General features: G+C 41.8%; 1 protein-coding gene across 6 annotated transcripts; it reads right to left on the bottom strand.

Annotated features, from left to right (window-relative positions):
* Positions 1-1931: 1931 nt before the first annotated feature.
* On the bottom strand, positions 1932-21658 carry LOC306997293 (NACHT, LRR and PYD domains-containing protein 12). 6 transcript variants are annotated; one of them, XM_079610532.1, is made up of 15 exons: positions 21464-21619; positions 21125-21173; positions 17040-17107; positions 16703-16802; positions 15857-15952; positions 7726-7824; positions 7436-7531; positions 5323-7110; positions 4831-5004; positions 4569-4730; positions 4258-4431; positions 3995-4168; positions 3743-3916; positions 3176-3349; positions 1932-2886 (listed from the first exon to the last, which is right to left on the bottom strand). In XM_079610532.1, the coding sequence occupies exons 4-15, from the start codon at positions 16741-16743 to the stop codon at positions 2685-2687; spliced, it is 3354 nt and encodes a 1117-aa protein (XP_079466658.1). In that variant the 5' UTR covers positions 16744-16802; positions 17040-17107; positions 21125-21173; positions 21464-21619; the 3' UTR covers positions 1932-2684. The 6 variants fall into 6 exon arrangements, with proteins under 6 accessions (XP_079466658.1, XP_079466657.1, XP_079466659.1 ...); XM_079610531.1 differs by lacking the exon at positions 17040-17107; XM_079610533.1 differs by lacking the exons at positions 16703-16802; positions 17040-17107 and having other exon boundaries at positions 21464-21658.
* Between the last annotated feature and the right edge of the window lie 66 nt (positions 21659-21724).

The following is a 21724-nucleotide window of genomic DNA, read 5'->3' as shown; positions in this document are numbered from 1 at the left end:
GGATGAAATACTGGCCACCACGCCGTTTTTCGCCTGGCTCCTTCAATTTGCATTCCAGCTGATTGCAAGGATTGTTCGGTACTTCAACGATGGCAGCAGTCATGCAGACTATCCTGGCTAGTGAGGGAAAATCTTTGCTGCTTTGCTCATGCAGGAACAAGATTTCATGCAAAGACACACACCAGGTCTGCTCTGCATGTCTTGGGCTGAAACATGCCCAATTGGCGATCAAGAATCCTGGTTCCTGTGAGCACAGTGTGGTGCCTCGCCATGAAGAGCCTTCATCGCAGGCTATCACGCCAAGCTAGCCTGTCGGGCCAGGATCCCCTCATGTCACCTAGCCATAATATACTTTTTTTATTCATGTAGAGTTTCCCACCACAGCAACTGTATCCTGGGATGAACTGCTTGTTGCATGCGTCCCTCTTCCCAGTGTGCTCAGCACGGACGAAAAAAAGGACACGCTTGGTTTCGAGGAAGATGGGCAATTAGACTTTCTTCTCTCTGAAGAAGCGGAAGATTTTGAGGACTCCCCTTTCCTTCCCCCTTGATACCCGGCACAACTCCTCGCTCCGGCGGGATCCATGGAGGAGGCGGGCTGGGGACTATTTTCTCCGCTTCTCAATGTTAATATGCAAGATGTGAGTAAACACACTGCAGATAAATAAAATATTCTGTGTCCGACTGTGGTAGCAGAGACTGCAAAGTCACTCTAAGAGGGTAAGATACTTCAGAGAGCGAAATGGGCAGCAAGACAGCTCCTTCCAGTATTTCCAGAGCTCCTGGAGGAGGTTGCATTTACCTGGAAGGACAAAGTGTTCACCAGCAAGCTGCCTGTGCAGGGTGGATCGGCTCGAGATGTAGAGGGGGTGGAGAAAGTCTCTGCATGCCCCGTATGGAGCCATTATCTGGCTGCAAATCTGACAATGCCATCTAAAGTGGACTAATTCCAGTCGAGCATGATGGTACGCACTTATAAAGCAGTCGCTCTCTCAGCCAGGGCTCTGAATGCGACCTCCATGCGGAACACATACCAAGCAATGCTTCAGGATGAAGCGTCTACCATGCCAATAGCCTATTATCATTTTTAAACATAAATATAAAACTAAATACGTTTTATTTAATGACTACAACACATAGTACAGTACAGAGAAATTTCATGTCGGAGCTGGATTTGAGCGAACGTCATTTTGGTGAGTGTAAGCGGTTCATGAGTGGAGCGCTCACGTGAGACATGACCGATTGAGTGGAGTGTGCTGTTATAGAGCGGAATATTGAGCGGAGCGTCACAATGTTGCGCTTCGCTAACATACTCCGCCGCCCACCCCCCAGCTTTCGCATTCCTAGATGGCAGAGACCAAACATGAATGCAGCAGGTCAGAGCGTAATACCAGAGCAGAAAACTGCTTGGCCCAGGAAGAACTATCAGCCTGCAAGAGCTCTGATGGATTACCCAGCTCCTCATTCTCAGGGGACGAGAAGGTGGCAGTTTTATGGGGTCTTCCCCAAGGAGAGGAGCCCACAAGTTTTCACTGTACTCCCAGGAAATGTTGCAAAACATAATGCCCCCAAAATTTTGCAAAACATATTAACAGAACACAGTGTACCACCCCCTCAGGGAGTTTGAATCTGGCCAAGCACTAAGTGCCCACTCATACAGAGTGTAATACAGACCACAAACTTGTTCACGACTCATCCACAAGATGGCAACAGAACGCTGCAAATAATTGGCACAAAGTTCTGCTGTGTCATGATTCATGAATCGTCCAGCCCTGGATGTGGTGTTTGTGGTGGACAGGAGACTTCGAGGTATATGGCAATATGGGAGTTAGGATATCCCCTATAGTGAGAAACTGAAACGTGTATGTTGCTTAATATATGCGTATGCACTTAATGCTATCAGAAAACCGGGGTTACACAAGTAACCTATTGTTCTCTCATACTCGCTCGATTTCCAGGATATTGTATATAATGGGTCTATATGCGGGAGACTCAAGGAACTTCTGGGAGAGGTGGGATGTCTGGTATAATTTTGGGTAGTGTTGAAATAGACAACGATTCCATAAAACGAATACTCGTCGATTCCATAAAGCAATACTTTTTTTACTACGCTTGCCATTGTCACCTTCTGTCAGGATAACGTTCTCTTCTTTTGCACAAACGTAATTTTTACCCGTTGACAAACAGTAGTTTGTATAGGCCTACATGATTTTTAATGTAAGCACCATTACACACATCTGATTAGCTCTTACATAGACAAATTAACAGTTTGCAATGTAGCTTGCATTTCCAGTAGGAATACTGCACCAGAAACATAAAAAGGTAAACAATAAAATGTATTGTAATAAACAGTAAAGTGCAATATTATCTAGCTAGCTACAGTCCTTTCTTGATCCTTCCCATTGTGAAGACTTGCATACACCTTGCACCTAGTCCATGTTTCACATCCATTTCTCATGATTTGTCTGTGGCCTATAGCATGAAGAAGAATGTGGAAATCTGATAGTGTTTAGTCTGAACCAAAGACAATGATCAAATTGGAGACTTATCTACTGATCAAAAATAAACTCAGTGCAAAGACTCATAATCAATCTCTTTACATTTTAAGACATGCAAGGATCAATTCAGAAGACCTATAGAAAAACAAAGCTAATTTCTTTGGATATCTAAGAATAATGATATGATTAATATTGTAGTGTTTGCATTTGCAGATGTAGTTTTTGCAGTTTAAAGTTTGGGTCATCCTTCATAGCAGACAACAGCTGCTTTGTTGAATGTCCTAGATTGTTCATGTGCAGATCCAGCTCTCTCAGGTGTGAGGAGTTCGATCTTAGAGCTGATGCCAGAACATCACAAGCTTCATCTGTGAGACCACAATTTTCCAAACTGCAAAGACAAAAAAAATAATATATATATTAGAAAGAAGCCTCAGAATTGATTTAATGAGGCACCCTATCAGAGAATTTGCAGACCAAAAATAATGGGTAACACTTTATTTTGATGGTCCCTTTTGAACATTCTGTTGACTATAAGTAACTTTGCAACTACTGTACTTGTCAACTAATGTCTAGTAATATCGAATTAGAGTTAGTAGACATGTAGGTGCAAGGTTACTTATAGTCAACAGAATGTGTTGAAGGGACCAAAACAAAGTGAGACCACATAATGTTCTTACCGCAGTATCTCAAGTTTACAGTCAGGCTTTTCCATAGCGGTACAGAGCATTTTCACCCCTCTGGTTCTCGGTTTATTTTGAGACAGATCCAGCTCTCTTAGGTGTGACGGGTTTGATTTCAATGTTGAAGCCAGTGCAGCACAACCTTCCACTGTAATGTTGCAATCTCTCAGTCTGTAAAAAAAAAAAGAAAAAAAAAGAACCCTAATAATGTTGTGGGAAATTATATAAATGTACAGTGGGGTCCAATGTCTAGGATGACATTGAGAATCTAGATTGTTTATTAATTTAAACCTATAAAATAAAGTTGTAAGATTCTAAAATAATTCAAAGTAACAAATAAGAACATTTGTGAAAATTGTACAAAAGGTCACATTTCCCATGAATGGTCCTGTTTTAATACAAATAAATGCAACTGAATATTTTGAATATATAGAAGCAAATACTGCAGAAAAAAAAGGAAATTAATGTGAAAGATACCAGGATCTATTCTGAACCTCAGAATATATTCAGAATTTTTGTTAATATGATGACTCGTACTGAAATCAGTATTTTCACTTTGCTTACCGCAGAACTTCTAATTTACAGTTTGGATTTTCCAATGCAACAAAAAGTTGCTGCACACCAGAGTCACCCAGTTTATTCCAACCAAGATCCAGCTCTCTCAGGCTTAAAGGATTTGATTTCAAAGCTTCGGCCAGAGCAGCACAGCCCTCACTAGTGACGCCACAATTCTTTAACCTGCTGAGAGAATGACACACTCATTTCTGTCCCTAGCTTTGGCACACACTTATTTGACGTGGTGAGTGCTGATCTTGCCTGAGTATCTCAAGATTACAGTTAGAATGTTCCAGTTCAACAGACAGCCTCTTTACGCCAAGGTTCTTGAGTGTATTACCAGACAAATCCAGATCTCTCAGATGTGAGGGGTTTGATCTTAGAGCTGAGGCCAGAGCTGAACAACCTTCATCTGTGATATCACAGTCTCCCAACCTGCAGAAAAAAAATAAAATTACAAAAATACAATGTAATAGACTCTTTATTGACTTTGACATTTATTACTCTCTGTGACATAACCTTACCTCAGTATCTCCAGTTTACAGTGAGGATTCTCTAGTCCATTAGCAAGGGCCTTCATTCCTAAATCGTTCAGTTTATTCCCAGACAGATTCAGCTCTCTCAGGTGTGAGCGGTTTGATTTAAGAACCAAAGCCAGAGCAGCACAACCTTCATCTGTAATGCTACAAAATCTCATACTACAGAGAAAATGGCAGGAAAAATAGGTTAAAGGACACACAATTAAAAAAGAAAAAGAAAAAAAAGAATTCTATATTCCTTAGCTAACGTTACAGTTGGTGATGTCAAAATGTATGTTTTAGTGAAGTTATCTCACCACAGTTTCTCTAGTTTACAGTGAGGATTCTGTAATTCAGCAGATATAATCTTCAATCCAAAGTTACTGAGTTTATTTCTGGACAGATCCAGCTCTTTCAAATGTGAGGGGTTTAATTTCAGAAAAGTACAACCTTTATCAGAAACACCACAAAACTCCAGTCTGCATAAAAAAAGAAGTTTAAGATTTTACCTCCTGGTTTCACAGACAAGGCTTAAGCCTAGTCCCTTGTTGGTTGAACAAAACAAAAAGATGAACTTACCTCAGCTTCTCCAAACGACAATGAGGATTTTCCAGTCCCGCACAGAGTAGCTTCAGTCCTGGATCATTCACAGTACACTTAGTCAGGTTTAACTCTTTCAGACAGCAATTCTTTGAGCTGAGAACAGAACCCAATGTTGTATAGCCTCTCCTTGTCAGGTTATGCTCACAAAGTCTGCAAGAAAAAAAAAAGTTTTGTTCTGTGTTTTTTAAAATAGTCATTTCAGCATGTGCATGTATAGACAGTGTTGGGTAAATTACCTCTGGAATTACAATAATCTTTTAGATTTTACTGTTTTAATTAAAATAATCGAAATACTTCTAAATTCATTGAAATAACTTAATGCAAGAATACTCTTATGCCATATTTAACACAAAACAAAAATACAATTCCATATATATATATATATATATATATATATATATATATATATATATATATATATATATATATATATATAATAAAAACTTAATTACTACCAGTATGACTTACACTGCAGTTCTGGATGCTTCAAGCACCGGCTGTAGCCTTTGAAGACTTTCATCTGGCAAGACATGTGTCCCAACATATTCATTTAAATCAAACACATCTAGTTTTTGACCTGAGGTCAGCAATACAAATACCATTGCTGACCATTGCGATGCTGTCAGTGTGGTATTTATTCTTGACCCTGATTTTAGATAATGCTGGATTTCCTCCACTAGGGAATGATCATTCAGTTCGTTCAGGCAGTGGAACAGATTGATCGATTTCTCTGGAGAAGGATTCTCTTTGATCTTTCCCTTTATGAACCTAACTATTCGCTCTTTGTTGTCAGAGCTGTCTTCTGTCTGTGTCAGTAGATTTCCTAAGAGAGTCTGATTGGACTCCAGTGAGAAGCCCAGAAGGAAGCGAAGGAAAAGGTCCAGATGTCCACTGGTACTCTGCAGAGCTTTCTTCACAGCTCTCTGATGGAGGTCAAAAATTGAACCTTGTGCACCACAAAGCAGAACTTTGAGTAGAAGACTTGGTTGGTCTAATTCATTTGTGTTTTGATTCACAAAGGAGAGGTACACATATAAAGCTGCAAGATGTTCCTGAATGCTGAGGTGAACAAAGCAGTAGACTTTCCCCTGAAACAGCCCTGACTCCTCTCTGAAGATCTGAGTGCACAATCCTGAGTACACAGCAGCTTCTTGCACGTCAATGCCAAATTCTCTCAGATCTTCCTCATAGAAGATCAGATTATGTTTCTCCAGCTGCTGAAAAGCTAGTTTACCCAGTTTGAGAACCATGTCCTCAGCTTTTAATTTCTTCTCATAGTCCTTCTCATGTTTGATGTTGGTCTGAAGGATCAGGAAGTGTGTGTACATTTGCGTGAGAGTCTTGGGAATCTCTCCACTCTCTGCTCCACTCAGCATCTTCTCTAGAACAGTGGCTGAGATCCAGCAGAACACTGGGATGTGGCACATGATGTAGAGGCTCCTCGATGACTTCAGGTGTGAGATTATTTTATTGGCCAGACTCTGATCAGTGATTCTCTTCCTGAAGTATTCCTCCTTCTGTGGGTCATTGAAGCCTCGTACCTCTGTCACTCGATCAACACACTCAGAGGGGATGAGATCAGATGCTGCTGGTCTGGAGGTGATCCAGATGAGAGCAGAGGGAAGCAGATTCCCCAAAATGAGGTTCATCAGCAGCACGTCCACTGAAGCTGATTCAGTCACATCACACAACCTCACGTTGTTCTGAAAATCCAGAGACAGGCGACACTCATCCAAACCATCAAAGATAAACATGATTTTACCTTCATTTGGAGAGATTTCCAGTTGTTCTGTGCCGATGAAGAACTGTAGAAGATCTTTAAGACTGAATGTTTGGTCCTTCAGCAAATTGAGCTCTCTGAAAGGAAGTGGAAATATAAGGTAGACGTCCTGATTCACTTTCCCTTCAGCCCAGTCTAGAATAAACTTCTGCACAGAAACTGTTTTTCCAATGCCAGCGACTCCTTCAGTCAACACAGCTCGAATGGGTTGGTTTTGTCCAGGTAAGGGTTTGAAGATGTCATTGCAGTTGATTGGGGTGTCCTCCATTGCGGCTTTCCTGGAAGCTTTTTCAATCCATCTGATCTCATGTTCATTATTGATCTTTCCACCTCCACCTTCCGTGATGTAGAGCTCAGTGTAAATCTCATTTAGAGGTATGGGAGCACTGTTTTTTGATATCCCTTCATGCAAACACTGAAACCTGCTCCTCAGATTTAATTTTAATGCATCTCGATCTTCAAGGAGTGAGGCATTACTGAAAAAAAAAAAAAAAAAAAAACGGTTATTCTTTAAGTAAATTACTCACAGAGCAGACCTTTTACTTCTTTTAGGATATATTCAATTACTTAATAAGGAGATTTCTAATACTTTTACTTTTAAAATACTAAGATACTTTTAAAGCGTAAAATGTAAACTAAAGACAAATAAACCGATTAAAAGGGACTAGATAAATAAAAAGCAAACTATAATTAAAAACATGTCTATGACCATCTTTTTTGAGTATCCTTTTTTTTTTGTCATGGTATAACTAAAGACTGAAAAGATATATAAAGGAAGGTTTAATCTAGCTGATCTTTTACCTGGATACTTTTAAATTCATTGGTTCATTCATTGAATGATCACTCCTCATGGACTCATGGCTGGGACATGGAGAAGATCTTCCCATCTGCACTGAGCTTCAGAGAAACAGAGACATTACAATTTAATAGTCACAACTGTGAAACCGTCACAATCGTGAGACAAACATTAATTTTTAAGTTAAAATGTATTTTTAAAAAACATTATCTTGTTTTACATGACGTTAAATAACAATAAAAACTGAAAAGTAATAGAGAAGGAAGCTTAATTTTTATTAATATAAATATTTTACGTGGACTCTTTTAAAGCCAATGACAGATCATTCATTGACAGATCACTCCTCATGGACTCATGGCTGGGACATAGAGAATATCTCCCCATCTGCACTGAGCTTCAGAGAAACAGAGACATTACAACATTTAATCAGTAGAGCTTACTGTCATTCAAATTCAAGTGCAAGTAGGTGCAATTGTGTGTGTTTAAGAGGTCTTTCATTCCAAACACCATTAAAATGATCAACTCCAGAAGTGACTGAAAAACCAAATGAAAGTGGCATGAACTGTATTTGTTTGTATTTTTCTTAACATTGTCTGGCTATGTTATGTGCTGGTGAGCCAAAGACAAATTTTCACCTTGGTGGACAAAAAAGATATACAATACAATACAAATAGTCAATATTAATAAAATAAATGTGCAATTGTGAGATATAAAGTAATAATAATTAAAAAACTAAAAAGTGCAGAAAGGACGATTAATTTTATTACATTAAAACTGAAGACCAACAAAGTCTTTAAAACTAGCTAAAAGGTTTAGTCCTGATAATTTACCTGGGCTTAAGAAAAGTATGTCTAAGCTTAAGTTGATCCATTGATTGATTATTCCTAATGACCAGGGCCCGTATGTATAAAGCCACTCAGAGTAAAATTTGAGTCTCAAGTTTGTCAAAATTCTAAGAACTACATAATTTTACTCTTATTCCTAAACTTAAGAATAAGTGTGATTCATAAAGGTTCCTAAGTGTTAAGACTTGGTCTCAGCTCCTAAATTTGTCATGAGGTGGAAGGATGAACCCAATTGCAGACAATATGCAAACACACAAGGTTTAATAATAACAGAAAACAGGGAAAACAAAACCCACGAGGGGGCAAAACAGGACTGGAGGGCAAAAGTAAAGACAAACTACACTAAGACTTGACTGATAACTAGACTAACAAACAGCAACACAAACTCACAATTCTCATTAAACAGGATACAGACAAAGTACTCACAAGACTATCACAGAGATGAACACGCAATGATTGACAATGAACCAACACAGGACAGCAAACACAAGGGGATGATATAGGGAGACACTAATGACAAGAACAGGTGAAGCTGACTAGACAATGACAAGATGAGGATAACAAGGGGGCGGGGTAACGTAACGAGACAACACAAGCACATGGCCCAAACAAATGGCCATGTGCTTGTACACAAAACATGGGTCTGTCATGATCCTGCCTCAAGACTAGAGAAATACAAAGACATCAGGGCAGAATCATGACAGAACCCCTCCCTTAAGGAGCGGCTACCAGACGCTCCTCAAGGGAACTTCAAATACGGGACATGACTGACTGTGACAAAGACACAAACCAACAAAACATAACAAATAACAGCAACGGTAAACATGAAAAAACAATTACAGGGTTGGGGTGAAACAATAAAAACAACAAACAAGGAAGAGGGGGTGGGGGAAACACAAAGTCCATAGGGGGTAATCCATGGCGAATAGGTGGACTGGGGGTCTTGGGTCTTCGGGACGAGGGCTGAGGACGGGGAATCTGGCGGGACTTGGATGGAGACACAGGAGGAACATTCTTGGGGGAGACAGTCCGGGGAGAAGTGGTGACAGGGGCATACGGGGAAACACCCAGGGGTACAGAGGGCGGCGAAATGGGAAACCTAACCAGGGGAACAGCAGGTAAGGGGACTAGGCGCATGACAGGGGGAGATGCAGGCGCCTGTGGAACAGGGAGAGATGATGCTGCGGCTGGTTGCGGAGCTGGAACGGGGTCCGCGAACTCTACAGCAGAACCAGTACCAGCGCTCTTCACATCAGAATCGACACTCCCCATCTCAGATTCAGAAACAGCGTAGCCAGCAACCGACTCTGGAAGAGTGTTGTCTGAGGCTGACTTGGACCCAGTGTTCTCTGCAGCTGATACAGGGACAGCACTCTCTGCAATCGACTCGGGGACAACTCTGCCTGCAGTTGACTCAGGGACAGCACTCTCGGATGCTATGGGTACAGGACTTGATGAGGGTATGACAGGAACTTCTAGTAACTTGACAAGACTAGAGAGGTAATCGGACAGAGTCTTGGCCGCAATGACGACAGGCATTTCTTGGCGGGCCGATACAGACTGCAGAACAGCTTCAGCTGCCAAATCGACTGCGGCTTTCACATCAGCTGATTCACAAGCCGAGATCACAGCGGAAACTTCTGGAACAGCCTCTTCTGCAGCTGACTCCGGAGCAGCCTTCTCTGCCACAGACTCAGAGTCACCTTTAACTGCAGCAGCCTCAGGAACGACCTCCAGAACAGCAGGTTCAGGAACCACTTTCTCTGTAGCGGATTCGGAGACAGTTCTCTCTGCAGCAGATTCAGAAGTAGCTTTCTCTGTTGCAGCGGCGGGTTGAAGAACCAACACGGACTTGGGAGAAGACTGACACGGAGAACAGACGATTCCCTTCCTCCTCTTCTTTCTCCTGGGTCGCGGGGCAGAGGCCGTAACTGGTGCTGGGGAAACCACCGCAGACAAGGAGGACTCAGTCGAGGAGGACTCTGACGCTGACTCCCACGAGAAACGTCTTCCCCGTTTGCCACAGAGACTTGTTGGTGCGGACGACGCCTCGGGAGTCGAGGGGGAGGGAGCTTGGTCCCCCAGCGTAACCACAGCTAAAACGTGACCCTCCGGGATCACAGACAGCCTGGCAGGAGGTGACGACACCGTGGGACCCTGCGGCTCCTTTCGACACAAACAGTCCACCATGTCCTGGAATGGGCGGTGAACCAGCCTCTCCCGTTCAGCCAGAGGAGGGGGAACATTGAGACCCGCGATGAGGTAGCGGTTGACGAGGATCTCAGGTAAGAAAAGCCTCCTTGCTTCCACGGCCTGGGCATATCTCCTCAGGGACCTCTCTCCCTGGGGAGGGAAAGGAAGCTTGCCCAACTTGCTGTCGGCGATAGCCGACTGCCACCAACATTCCTGGTCAGTCGACTGTTGAAAAGCAGGAGAAGACATACAGTCTGCTGGGTTCTGTATTGGTTGGTTCATTCTGTCATGAGGTGGAAGGATGAACCCAATTGCAGACAATATGCAAACACACAAGGTTTAATAATAACAGAAAACAGGGAAAACAAAACCCACGAGGGGGCAAAACAGGACTGGAGGGCAAAAGTAAAGACAAACTACACTAAGACTTGACTGATAACTAGACTAACAAACAGCAACACAAACTCACAATTCTCATTAAACAGGATACAGACAAAGTACTCACAAGACTATCACAGAGATGAACACGCAATGATTGACAATGAACCAACACAGGACAGCAAACACAAGGGGATGATATAGGGAGACACTAATGACAAGAACAGGTGAAGCTGACTAGACAATGACAAGATGAGGATAACAAGGGGGCGGGGTAACGTAACGAGACAACACAAGCACATGGCCCAAACAAATGGCCATGTGCTTGTACACAAAACATGGGTCTGTCATGATCCTGCCTCAAGACTAGAGAAATACAAAGACATCAGGGCAGAATCATGACAAAATTATTTAAGAGAGCTGGAGAGGTCTCCTAACCTAGTTAGGAGTAACAAGATGGTAGCAGAGAGGACGCGGCCATGCACTTTTCAATGAAAATATGATGTATTGTAGTTAAATGAGTTGATCAAACGATAACAAAGTTTAATCATCAAGGTATTCTTTAGTAACTTGCCTTTAAGAAATTTTATGGCAATGAAATGAAAGTAATAATTATATTTTTGGCAACTGGAAAAATGCAGCAGTGCACCTGTGATGACTTGAGTCCTTCAGTCCACAGTTAGCAGGCTCTGGAATAGCACAATTGTGACACTGACCACACCAAATATACAGAAGTGGCCAAAAGTGATGTGCAAAGTTTTTTTTTTTAAATTACCCTACAAGTTTGCTTAAACCATCAAATTATGAGGAAAATATTTTTATATTTATATTTTGTTAAGAAGAACAAAACACTAAACTTAGTGAAGGTATTTATCTTACAAAATTATTTCAAGTTACCTTTATTTCTACAGTGCTTTTTACAATACAGATAGTTTCAAAGCAGCTTTACAGAGATTACAGGAAAATAATGTAACAAAGTTAGTCTTGGCTGTACAGCAACTCTAGAAGAAAATAGTGTCATTGTCCTGCTTAAGTAAGTTCAGTGTTGATTCATTTCTACCAGAAAGACTCGGAAAAACGACGTGACAAAGTATAAATTTATTAACAGCCCATCAAGCAAGTATTGTGTTATAAGGTTCTTTGGCGTAGGCCCGCCCATAGCTCGCAATCCGAGGGTAACGTAATCTGCATTTCCTGCCTGAAGACGAAGGCAGGGGCGCAGCCGACCCCCCGAGGGATGAGGTATGGACAGATTAAGGACCCCCGGGTGGTATGGGGAGGGACCATCCAGGTGGTGGTGGTGGGGAGGTTGGAGGAGGGGAATGTAGGCGTCAGCATCTGAGACGTGTTTAAGTACCGATCTTTTATACTACAAGTATTAGAACACGATTTGATAGATGAGAAGGTAATAAGTGACGTGACAATTTAGTCTTCCTGGCAGAACTTAAGCTAAAGCTTTAATTTCCAATGTAAAAAATCATTAGTTATCTATTTAGTTCATTTATCTATACAGCCAGCAGGCAGATCAATATTATTGTTGAATATTAAGTGACAAAAAAGGGCAAACTACAGCTACAGGTTTTAGAAAAACTAAAAAGCTCACAGGAGAAAAAAATCATACATTGTCTGCAATATAGTCATTTATTAATATTTCATTGTCCTCTCTTGTTTATTCACGTGTTCATAATTTCTTTGTTTGACAGCCTTATCACAAAGAAACAATTGACTCCAGGCACAACTACACAATACGCTTACAAAATATTTAACACATTTTTAATACTATTTGAATAAAGGGTGAATCTGACAATTTTCCTTCAATACTAATTTGTGATAATTTTGCACAATGCAAAGCAATTAAAACAAATATATATTTAAATATTAAAGTTTCAGTGTCTTAATTAAATTATTTTATTATAATTACATTACTTAATTGGTGTCATGCTGTTGTGACCTCACCCTTGGAGGCTCACTATTGGCTGATTCAGAGGTTGAGGGCGGCCATTTTGGGTTCACATCATTGTAGTCCTTAGTTCACAGCACTTAAGTCCCACTTTAAGAATCAGTCTTATACTTTACTGAAAGTTGCTTTTAGCTGCTTTATAAAAGTATCCTACTCTTAGAAAAGTCATACTCTTTACTAAGTATTTTTTGATACTTAAGTCAAAGCTTGAGACTATTCTTAAGAGCATTTCTTAGAAGTTTTATACATACGGGCCCAGGGGCCGTATTCACAAATAATTTTAAGGCTAAAAGTTGCTCCTAACAGGCGAATTTAGGAGCAACTCCTAAAAATAATGGGCGTGTTACTCCTAACTTTAGGACTCCTAATTTTTTTCACTAAGAGTAATTCACGAAGCATTTTAGCCCTAAAAGTAGCACCTAAGTCTGGGACAGCTTAAAAGAAGTCGAGAGGACTCCTAACTCACTAAGACCTATTCACAAAGGATCTTAAAATCGCCGCGCGACACAGTGTATTGGAGACACTCAATGACACGGAGTTATTACAAAGATACCGCCTTAACCGTGAGGGAATACTGATTGTTGTGGATCTTGTGAGGGATGCAATAACAGCTCCAACTAATCGCAACAACCCAATCAATGCCGAATTTAAATGTATGATAACACTTCGCTACCTGGCAACGGGGAAAATGCAATTGTGTAATACACTCTGTAGACCCCATATTATTCGACAGTTCTTTTTCGACAAAGTTTTCTTTTGGACATTCGCCAACTCCAAAGAAACAAAGCCAGCTTTATGGATATTGCCGGTGTGCCCGGAGTGGTCGGTATAGACGGGACACATATTAAAATAATGCACCACGTCACGTCAGGATGAGGACGTGTTTGTGAATAGAAAGAAAACCCACTCAATACCCAGATTGTGTTCGATGCAAACTTCACAATTCTCGATGTTGTATCCGTATCCCAGTGCCGAATTTCCCTTTTATTACGTTTTTTTTTTCAGCACCAACTGGGCCAGCAGCAGTGACTGATCCTGCATCCAGTTGGGCTTTCTTTTCCGTTTTGGCGAGTTCATAATCTACCGTCATTCAACTATTACATTACTTCAATAGGAGCAACATTTCCTTGCTTTAACTAGTCTATTTAGGCTAATAGGATGTCAATTAACCGAGCAAGTGTTAATGCAAGTGTCGTTTTTCATTATTAGGCAAGTGGCGGTTTTCATTAGGGTATTAGGCTACCTAAATTTAATTTAAATGAATTCACAACTTTTCTCTCTCTCTCTGCCTTTTTAGAATTACACTTCACTGGGGCCTGCACAAACATGTCATTATATATGCATTTCGATGACATTACTATTATTATTTTGTGTAGGACACAGACATATTTAGATGTCGTAATTCCATGATTTGGTGCGTCTGTGTTGGTTCGCATGATGGCCCTGTCATCTAACAACCAATCACCGTGATCATTGCGAGGAAGCTCGTGCATGAGAATTGACGTCATCCATAGCAACGAAGACTCGCTCTTAGTTTAGGAGTTGTCATTTTTCCTTACTAAGAGTAGGTCTGAAAGGCGTTGTGAATAACTTTTAAGAGAAAACTCCTAGCTAAAATCTTTTAGTGCGATTTAGGAGTACTCCTAGTGTTAAGATAAAATTCTTTGTGAATACGGCCCCAGGTCTTGTTAATACATATTGGGTTCACTCAAAAAATAATTATTTTTTCATCAATTACCCTCATGTCGGTACAAACCCGTAAGACATTCGCTCATCTTCAAAATACAAATGAAGATATTTTAAATAAAATATGATATTTCAGTCCCTCCATTGTCAGCTACGCAACTACCACTTTTATGCTTCAAAAAGATCATAGAGATTGTAAAACTAATCCATAGTTTGTTTAGTCCAATTTTTTTTAAGAGACACGATCACTTTATATGATGAACAGATTGAATTTAGACTTTTATTCACATATAAACATTGATCAGCGAACATACAATAAACAGAAGCTCAACCACACATGCTTGATGCACGAGAACAAACCTCTTACTGAAACTCAAATGTGCTGCATAACACCATAATTAACATCATTGGTTTCTGCTGAAGCTCAAACGTGCTGCGTAACACCAGAATTAACGTCATTGGTTTCTGCTGAAGCTCAATCGTGCTGCGTAACACGAGTGTAGGAGCCATACATTGGGTTTGATTAGTCTTTTGTGATATTTCTTCTTTCCTTCTATACTGTTGTGTATGTGCACGTGCGGTGTGACGTCATCGGTAAATATGGCACCGTGAGGGGGTGTGGTGAGTATATATTAGCGTTTATGTTCACCTGTAGGACATGGCGGGTTGTATGGATCATGGCTGCAGGGTGAGCATGGGGAGAAACTTTCTGTTGACCGTCAACAACGTCACCAACATCACCAACGTCAATTAATGCACTGTCTAAGGTATCTTTGCACGGTTTATGAAGTACATCAATCAACGTAAGTGCTTATGTTTTCTAAGCTTGTGAAAGAGAGCAATAAAGACATTCCATCATGTGCAATGATTTAGCGTGACACGTCTTCAGTGTAAACCCTCATGTCTCAGCCTGCTGCGGCGTTTGTTTGGACTTTGAGATAATATACGCTGCAATAACGAGAATGAACCTCATTGGTTCTTGTTGAAGCTCAAATGTGCTGCGTAACACCAGAATTAACCTCATTGGTTCTTGCTGAAGCTCCAACGTGCTGCGTAACACAAGAATGAACCTCATTGGTTCTTGCTGAAGCTCAAACGTGCTGCGTAACACAAGAATGAACCTCATTGGTTCTTGCGGAAGCTCAAATGTGCTGCGTAACATGAGAATGAACCTCATTGGTACTTGCTGAAGCTCAAACGTGCTGCGTAACACAAGATTGAATCTCATTGGTTCTTGCTGAAGCTCAAACGTGCTGCATAACACGAGAACTTGTGTTAGTTTTATTGTGTTACATAAAATTAAAAACTAAAAAGTGGTAGAGAATGAAGCTTAATTTATATTATCGGTAATATAAATATTTTACCTGGATTTTTTGAAATTCAATGATTTATTCATTGAATGATCGCTGCTCATGGACTCATGGCTTGGGCATGGAGAAGATCTTCCCTTCTGCACTGAGCTTTAGAGAAACAAAAACATTACAACATAGAGGTTTGAAATCTTGATATGTGCAATGGCTAACATTAATAACTATCTAACATTATTCCAAGCAGCTAGTCCCATTTGCCAGCCCAGCAACACAGTTCAATAAATCCACTTCAGAAACGTTGTTGAAATAAAAGATGAAAATCTCCGTTTTATTCCTTGGATTCTGATTTACAAAAGAGAATTTGAGCTGACTAATACACTTATTCTAATTGTTAATAATATAAAAAAATATTAATAGAAGTAGCTATAAGTGAGCAGTTAGCAGGTTAGAAAACAATTTGCTTCCACAGCTCTCAAGATCAGAATCGCATTATGAGAATCAACGTAATGTAGCCGGAGTATGCCTATTTTACCAATATGTAGCAAATCCTATATAAGCACATAAATTCTAATATGCTTTTAAACTTTTAAGTATTTAACATTTTTAACCATTACATGAACTTCTAAATGAAATTATTTACCTGTTTAACATTAATTCTTATTCACATTACTATGAATTGTACTTTGGCCTCTACACAACATTTAATCAGTATAGCTTCCTGTCATTCAGACTCAAGTGCGGCACAATTAAGTAGGTGCAATAGAGAAAGAGTCAATACTAGAAAAATGATATATGCAATTGTAAGATAACCTATACAAATAACATATCATTTAAAACCTGAAAAGTGAAGGAAGGAAGCTTTCATTTTATTGCATATGTAAATCATGAATGATCATTTACCTGGGCTCAAGCAAAGTCTTTTTGGGCTCGAGTTGATCCATTGAATGACTACTTCTAATGGCCAGGTTTTGTTAAATCTGATCTCCTCTCCTGGATTGTGCTTCAGTGAAATATAAATGGTGGTAACATAATATTAAGTAACCGGAATGAAGACTTTTTAATCTTACAAAGTAAGAAACATATTTCACAGCCCAATTATATTTATTTTAATAGTGTATTTAGTTGCCAAGCTGTGTATAATAAGCCAAGATTTTATATTTTTGCAGCAAATAAAGAATCAGTAACAAAAAATATATATTTTTAATTTGTTGTTGTTGTAATAAATAAAAACACATACGAGTTGGCCTCAGTATTAGTGGAGCATTTGGTCACAACATTTCAGAACTCATTCCAGCTATAATGACTCTAAAAATAAACCAAACAATAGTCATAGTAACAAGTGGCTACAAATAAAAATGCAATGAAAAATACTGGACAGTAGTCACGTATTGTAAACATTCCTATTGTTTTTTGCTTTAATCAATCTAGTTCCCTTTCAAGGCAGTCACTTCGACATTACGTTGTGTGACGTATATGGGAACTCCTCCCCGCTTCCACTTCTGCTGAAATCTTATGGGCTAACGCCAGCTGAAACACGACGTCGCGGACTACGTCTCTTTCGGAGCTGGTGGGGAGGATGACTCCATGTCTCTTTCGACGTCGGAGAAGGACTGGGGATCCGAGTAGGCCCCTCCGGAGCGAGAGAGCCCTGCGGACCTCCAGGAGGAGCTCTTCAGGGTCCTTAGCAAAGCCGTCGCCGAGCTGGACCTCTCGTGGAACGCTCCGGACGAGCCAGCGAGGAGCAAGTTGGACACGTGGTTCCTCAAATCGAGCCGCCGTCAGGCCGCGTCGAGGAGGGGAACCCCGTTTTTCCCGGACGTCCACGAGCACGTGGTGAGATCGTGGGCTGCTCCCCAGTCGGCGCGCACCCACTCTGCCACTCAAGCCATGTTCGCTCATGTCGACGAGGCGGAAGCCCACGGTTACGTGCACATGCCCCCCGACGGTCGAGGAGACCGTCCCACCCCCCTGTACCCGTCGACTTCTGCACTGGGTTCGGACCGCAGCTTGCCGTCCAAGCCATGTATATTAACGGCCCACAAGGCTGATAAAGCCTACAGAGCAGCGGGAGAGGCAGTGTCAGCTCTCCATGCCATGGCGATCTTACAAGTGTTCCAGGCGAAGCTGCTTAAGTCCCTGGATGGCGTCGCCTCTGTAGACGCTGACGTCTGCTGCATATGCGACCGCTACAGTTCTGGCTGAAAACTCGAGTCCCTCCGAGGGCGTGGTCTTCAGGCCACAAGCGCATCACGGTTACCCACTGTTGGGTCCTCACTCTGGTACCATGGAAAAACCCGGAGTTATTCAGCTCAGGAGTCCCTATGGGTGTCGTGACGCAACGCATTGCGGTCTTGACAGATGCGTCAACCTCAGGCTGGGGAGCGGTATGCAAAGGCATGCCGGCCTCAGGTCTGTGGTCAGAGCCACAGAGGAAGTGGCATATAAACTGCCTGGAATTGAAGGCGGTGTCTCTAGCCCTCGAAGCCTTTCGGTCACAGTTGGAACGGCAGCATGTACTGATTCGAACCGACAACACGTCTGTGGTCTCGTACATAAATCGCCAAGGCGGCGTGCACTCCAGAGCCCTATTCGAGCAGGCGGCGAGTCTCCTGCTGTGGGCAGCTGGCACTTTCTCTCCGTAAGAGCAGCGCACATTCCTCAAGGAGAGTGGAGGCTTCACCCTGGCTCTGTACAAATGATTTGGGATCGATTCGGGAGGGCAGAAGTCGATCTGTTCGCCACGAGCGAGAACACGCACTTGCTGTTTCGCTCCTCTCTGGCGGGGGATGCTCTGACTTCGCGCTGGCCGAAAACCAGGCTTTACGCCTTCCTTCCGGTGAAGATTCTGCCTACGGTGTTATGCAAAATCAGGGAAGAAAAGGCATCTGTGATCCTCGTAGCCCCGAACTGGCCGAACCAGCCCTGGTTCGCGGACATGAGGGAAATTTTGGTGGACCCCCCGTGGGAAATTCCCCTCAGAAGGGACTTGCTATCTCAAGCGAACGGCACGATATGGCACCCCAGCCCCGAGCTGTGGAACCTTCATGTGTGGCCGCTGCGGGGACATTCGCGAGTACTGAGCACTATCTCAGAGGCGCGCGCACCGTCTACCAGGCGTCTCTACGCTTCGGAATGGAGAGTTTTCCCGAAATGGTGCCAGGATGTCGGTATCGACCCAGATAGCTGTTTCGTGTCAGATGTTCTGCGCTTCCTTCAGCACAGGATGGATAATGGGAATTTGCCGTCCACGCTGAAGGTGTATGTGGCCGCTATTGCTGCGTTTCACTCCCCGGTCGTCGGGCAGTCGACGGGCAGATTTAGCCCTTGTTTTGAGGGCTCTGTCGCTTTCACCGTTTGAGCCGCTAGCCTCGATCACGATTAATGAGCTTTCCCTGAAGACTTTACTTCTCGCCCTCGCTTCGGCGAAGCGCATCGGTGACCTGCAGGCGTTCTCGGTAAACAACGACTGCATTTGTTTTGGACCGGGCGACTGCAGCGTCACTCTTCGTCCGAGACCAGGCTACGTCCCGAAGTCCCTCAATACTCCGTTCAGAGCACAGGTTGTTTCCCTGTCTGCCTTATCTGCTGAGCCGTCAGCCTCACATGATGCTGACGCTCAGAGTGCTGTTTGCCCCGTCAGGGCTTTACGGATGTATATGTGTAGCTGCCAGCAGAGACAGTTGCATAATTTAAGTTCCATGAAAGAATAGTTTTAATTTAATAAGTAACCACGTTTAAATACATCATAATATATTTATATTATCTGCATTTATTTTACTTTGAAATATGTGTACACGCTGACTTGTTTATGTAGGCTTATATAGCGGAACTATTGTTCTGAGGTTTGGTTGGTTCAGACGTTTATTGATGTTACACCAGCATCGGAACATGTAGCCTGCCGAGCTAACTGCGGCTCGTAAAGTTTTGGTATTAGTAATATCATTACATTTGTAAGTTCACCGAGAGACACACAGAAGAGAAGTTGCCTTTGTTACCTGTTTTACACTCCCTGGAGTTAACGCGGCCAATGAGGTATACATTGTTCTTTTAATGTGTAATTATCAATGTAAAGCATAACTGTGTGACAGTTTATTAACAGTCAATCTAACGTTGTGTTTATTTATTAATGTGCTATTCTCTGTGAGAATATTCTTATTTCTGTAACTTATGTGAGTTTGTTTTTATTTAGTTCTCAAGGCATGTTTGATGGCATCGAGGATGTTTGACTAATAAATGCCCGTAAAGAAGAACGCCTTGTGTTCGTGTCTGTTGACTGGAGGGAGCTATAATATGAATCGCTCGGCCGCCTTTCGCCAGTCGGACCAGCTGTTCGTGTGCTTTGGTGGATGTAAGGGACGTGGGGTTTCGAAGCAAAGGCTTGCTCACTGGATTGTGGACGCTATTACTTTGGCTTATGATTGCCAGGGGGAGCTTTGTCCCCTTAATATTTAGAGGTATGTCTATTCAGGACTTATGTCTTGCTGCTGGCTGGTCTTCTCAGAATACATTCGCCATGTTTTATAAGTTGGATGTACCCTCTGTGGCGTCGCGAGTGCTTTCGGTGAGTTACGTTTTTCTCACGTGTAAGCTTTCAGTAGTTACCTTTTAAAGCTAACTCTGTGGTTAATGCCACTGTTTTGTGCTTGAAGCAGTTGTCACCGCTGTGCTGTTGATACTGTGTTATACCTTGCTATTGTGTTGTGTTGCCCTGAGCATTCAGTGCAGCCTTCCTCTATTTCATTGCTTGGGATATGCACATTTTGACAAGGTTTAGATGACGCACTATTGGCCCGCTTCAGCCTATCAGATGTTTGTATTCCTAAGCAGCGCGGCCTTTCAGGCAATTGGCTGGTGGTTCTGTCAGTCTCGAGTAGGGGGGCTTCACTGCTTCCACGGTGGGATTTTATACAGTTCCCATTTACGTCACACAACGTAATGTCGAAGTGACTGCCTTGAATGGGAACGTCTCCGGTTACTTTCGTAACCTCGGTTCCCTGAGAGGCAGGGAACGAGACATTACGTCGGCCGCCGTGCTCGCTTGTTCAGATTCTAGCGTTTAGTTGTGATTCTGATGCAATTGTCGCGCACATGCATGTCAGTATTTGCATATTTTGCATCAATTGGCCAGCTGTTTCAGCTGGCGTTAGCCCATAAGATTTCAGCAGAAGTGGAGGAGGGAAGGAGTTCCCATATACGTGCCTCTCAGGGAACCGAGGTTACGAAAGTAACCGGAGACGTTATCTCTCAAAACAACAGTTGTTTTTGTCACAGTAAAAGACAAACATGTAACCAAACTACTTTTGTAAACCTCGTGGTATTTACCTAATTCTTTCAGACAGGTCACCTGACAATGAGACTTTCAAATTCACATCTGAAAGTAAAATAAAAACCAGCCAAAAATTACTTAATCAATGTCTCATTTCAGTAGGCATATATATAGGCTAAACAATATTCAATTCATATTCGTCTGAACTCTTTTTGCTTTTGTAGTTTTTGAGGAAATTATATATTCAAAAGGAAGTATATTCAAAAGATTTCAACAGATAAAAAGCTGATAGATTAACAATGTTTCATATCAAGCAAATAATAATAATAATAATAATAAACATCTTGTAAGAAGAATTTAACAACAATATACAATATAAGTTTGTTTATACTCACTTTGGCATTCTGTTTTTCAGAGCGTTACCTTTAGGAACAGCAGAACTTCAATCGTTATTGTATCTTAATGAATCTTTCAAACTTTATATTCTCCAGCCCAGATGGCAACAGCCCCGCAAATCAGTCAAGATGTTTTCAGGCAATTTCTAACTTTCATTTCAGTTAACCACTCAGAGCACCACCCACCCTCAACCTAAGAGTATGCAGGTAAACAACTGGGAGAAGTATGAACAGGACAGACCAGTTTCAGGTAGAAACATT

The sequence above is a fragment of the Phoxinus phoxinus genome (assembly GCF_949152265.1).
Source record: "Phoxinus phoxinus genome assembly, chromosome: 4".
NCBI classification, from domain to species: domain Eukaryota; kingdom Metazoa; phylum Chordata; class Actinopteri; order Cypriniformes; family Leuciscidae; genus Phoxinus; species Phoxinus phoxinus.
This window is presented reverse-complemented; position numbering and strand designations above follow the sequence as displayed.

Excerpts from the sequence above, each read along its gene's own strand:
- LOC306997293 (XM_079610532.1), bottom strand. The coding sequence starts at position 16,743 with ATGGATCAACTCGAGCCCAAAAAGACTTTGCTTGAGCCCAG. Across the intron at positions 7,825-15,856 it reads TTGAATTTCAAAAAATCCAG|CTCAGTGCAGATGGGGAGAT; the intron begins GTAAAATATTTA and ends GTTTCTCTGAAG. Across the intron at positions 5,005-5,322 it reads GAAGCATCCAGAACTGCAGT|ACTTTGTGAGCATAACCTGA; the intron begins GTAAGTCATACT and ends TTTTTCTTGCAG.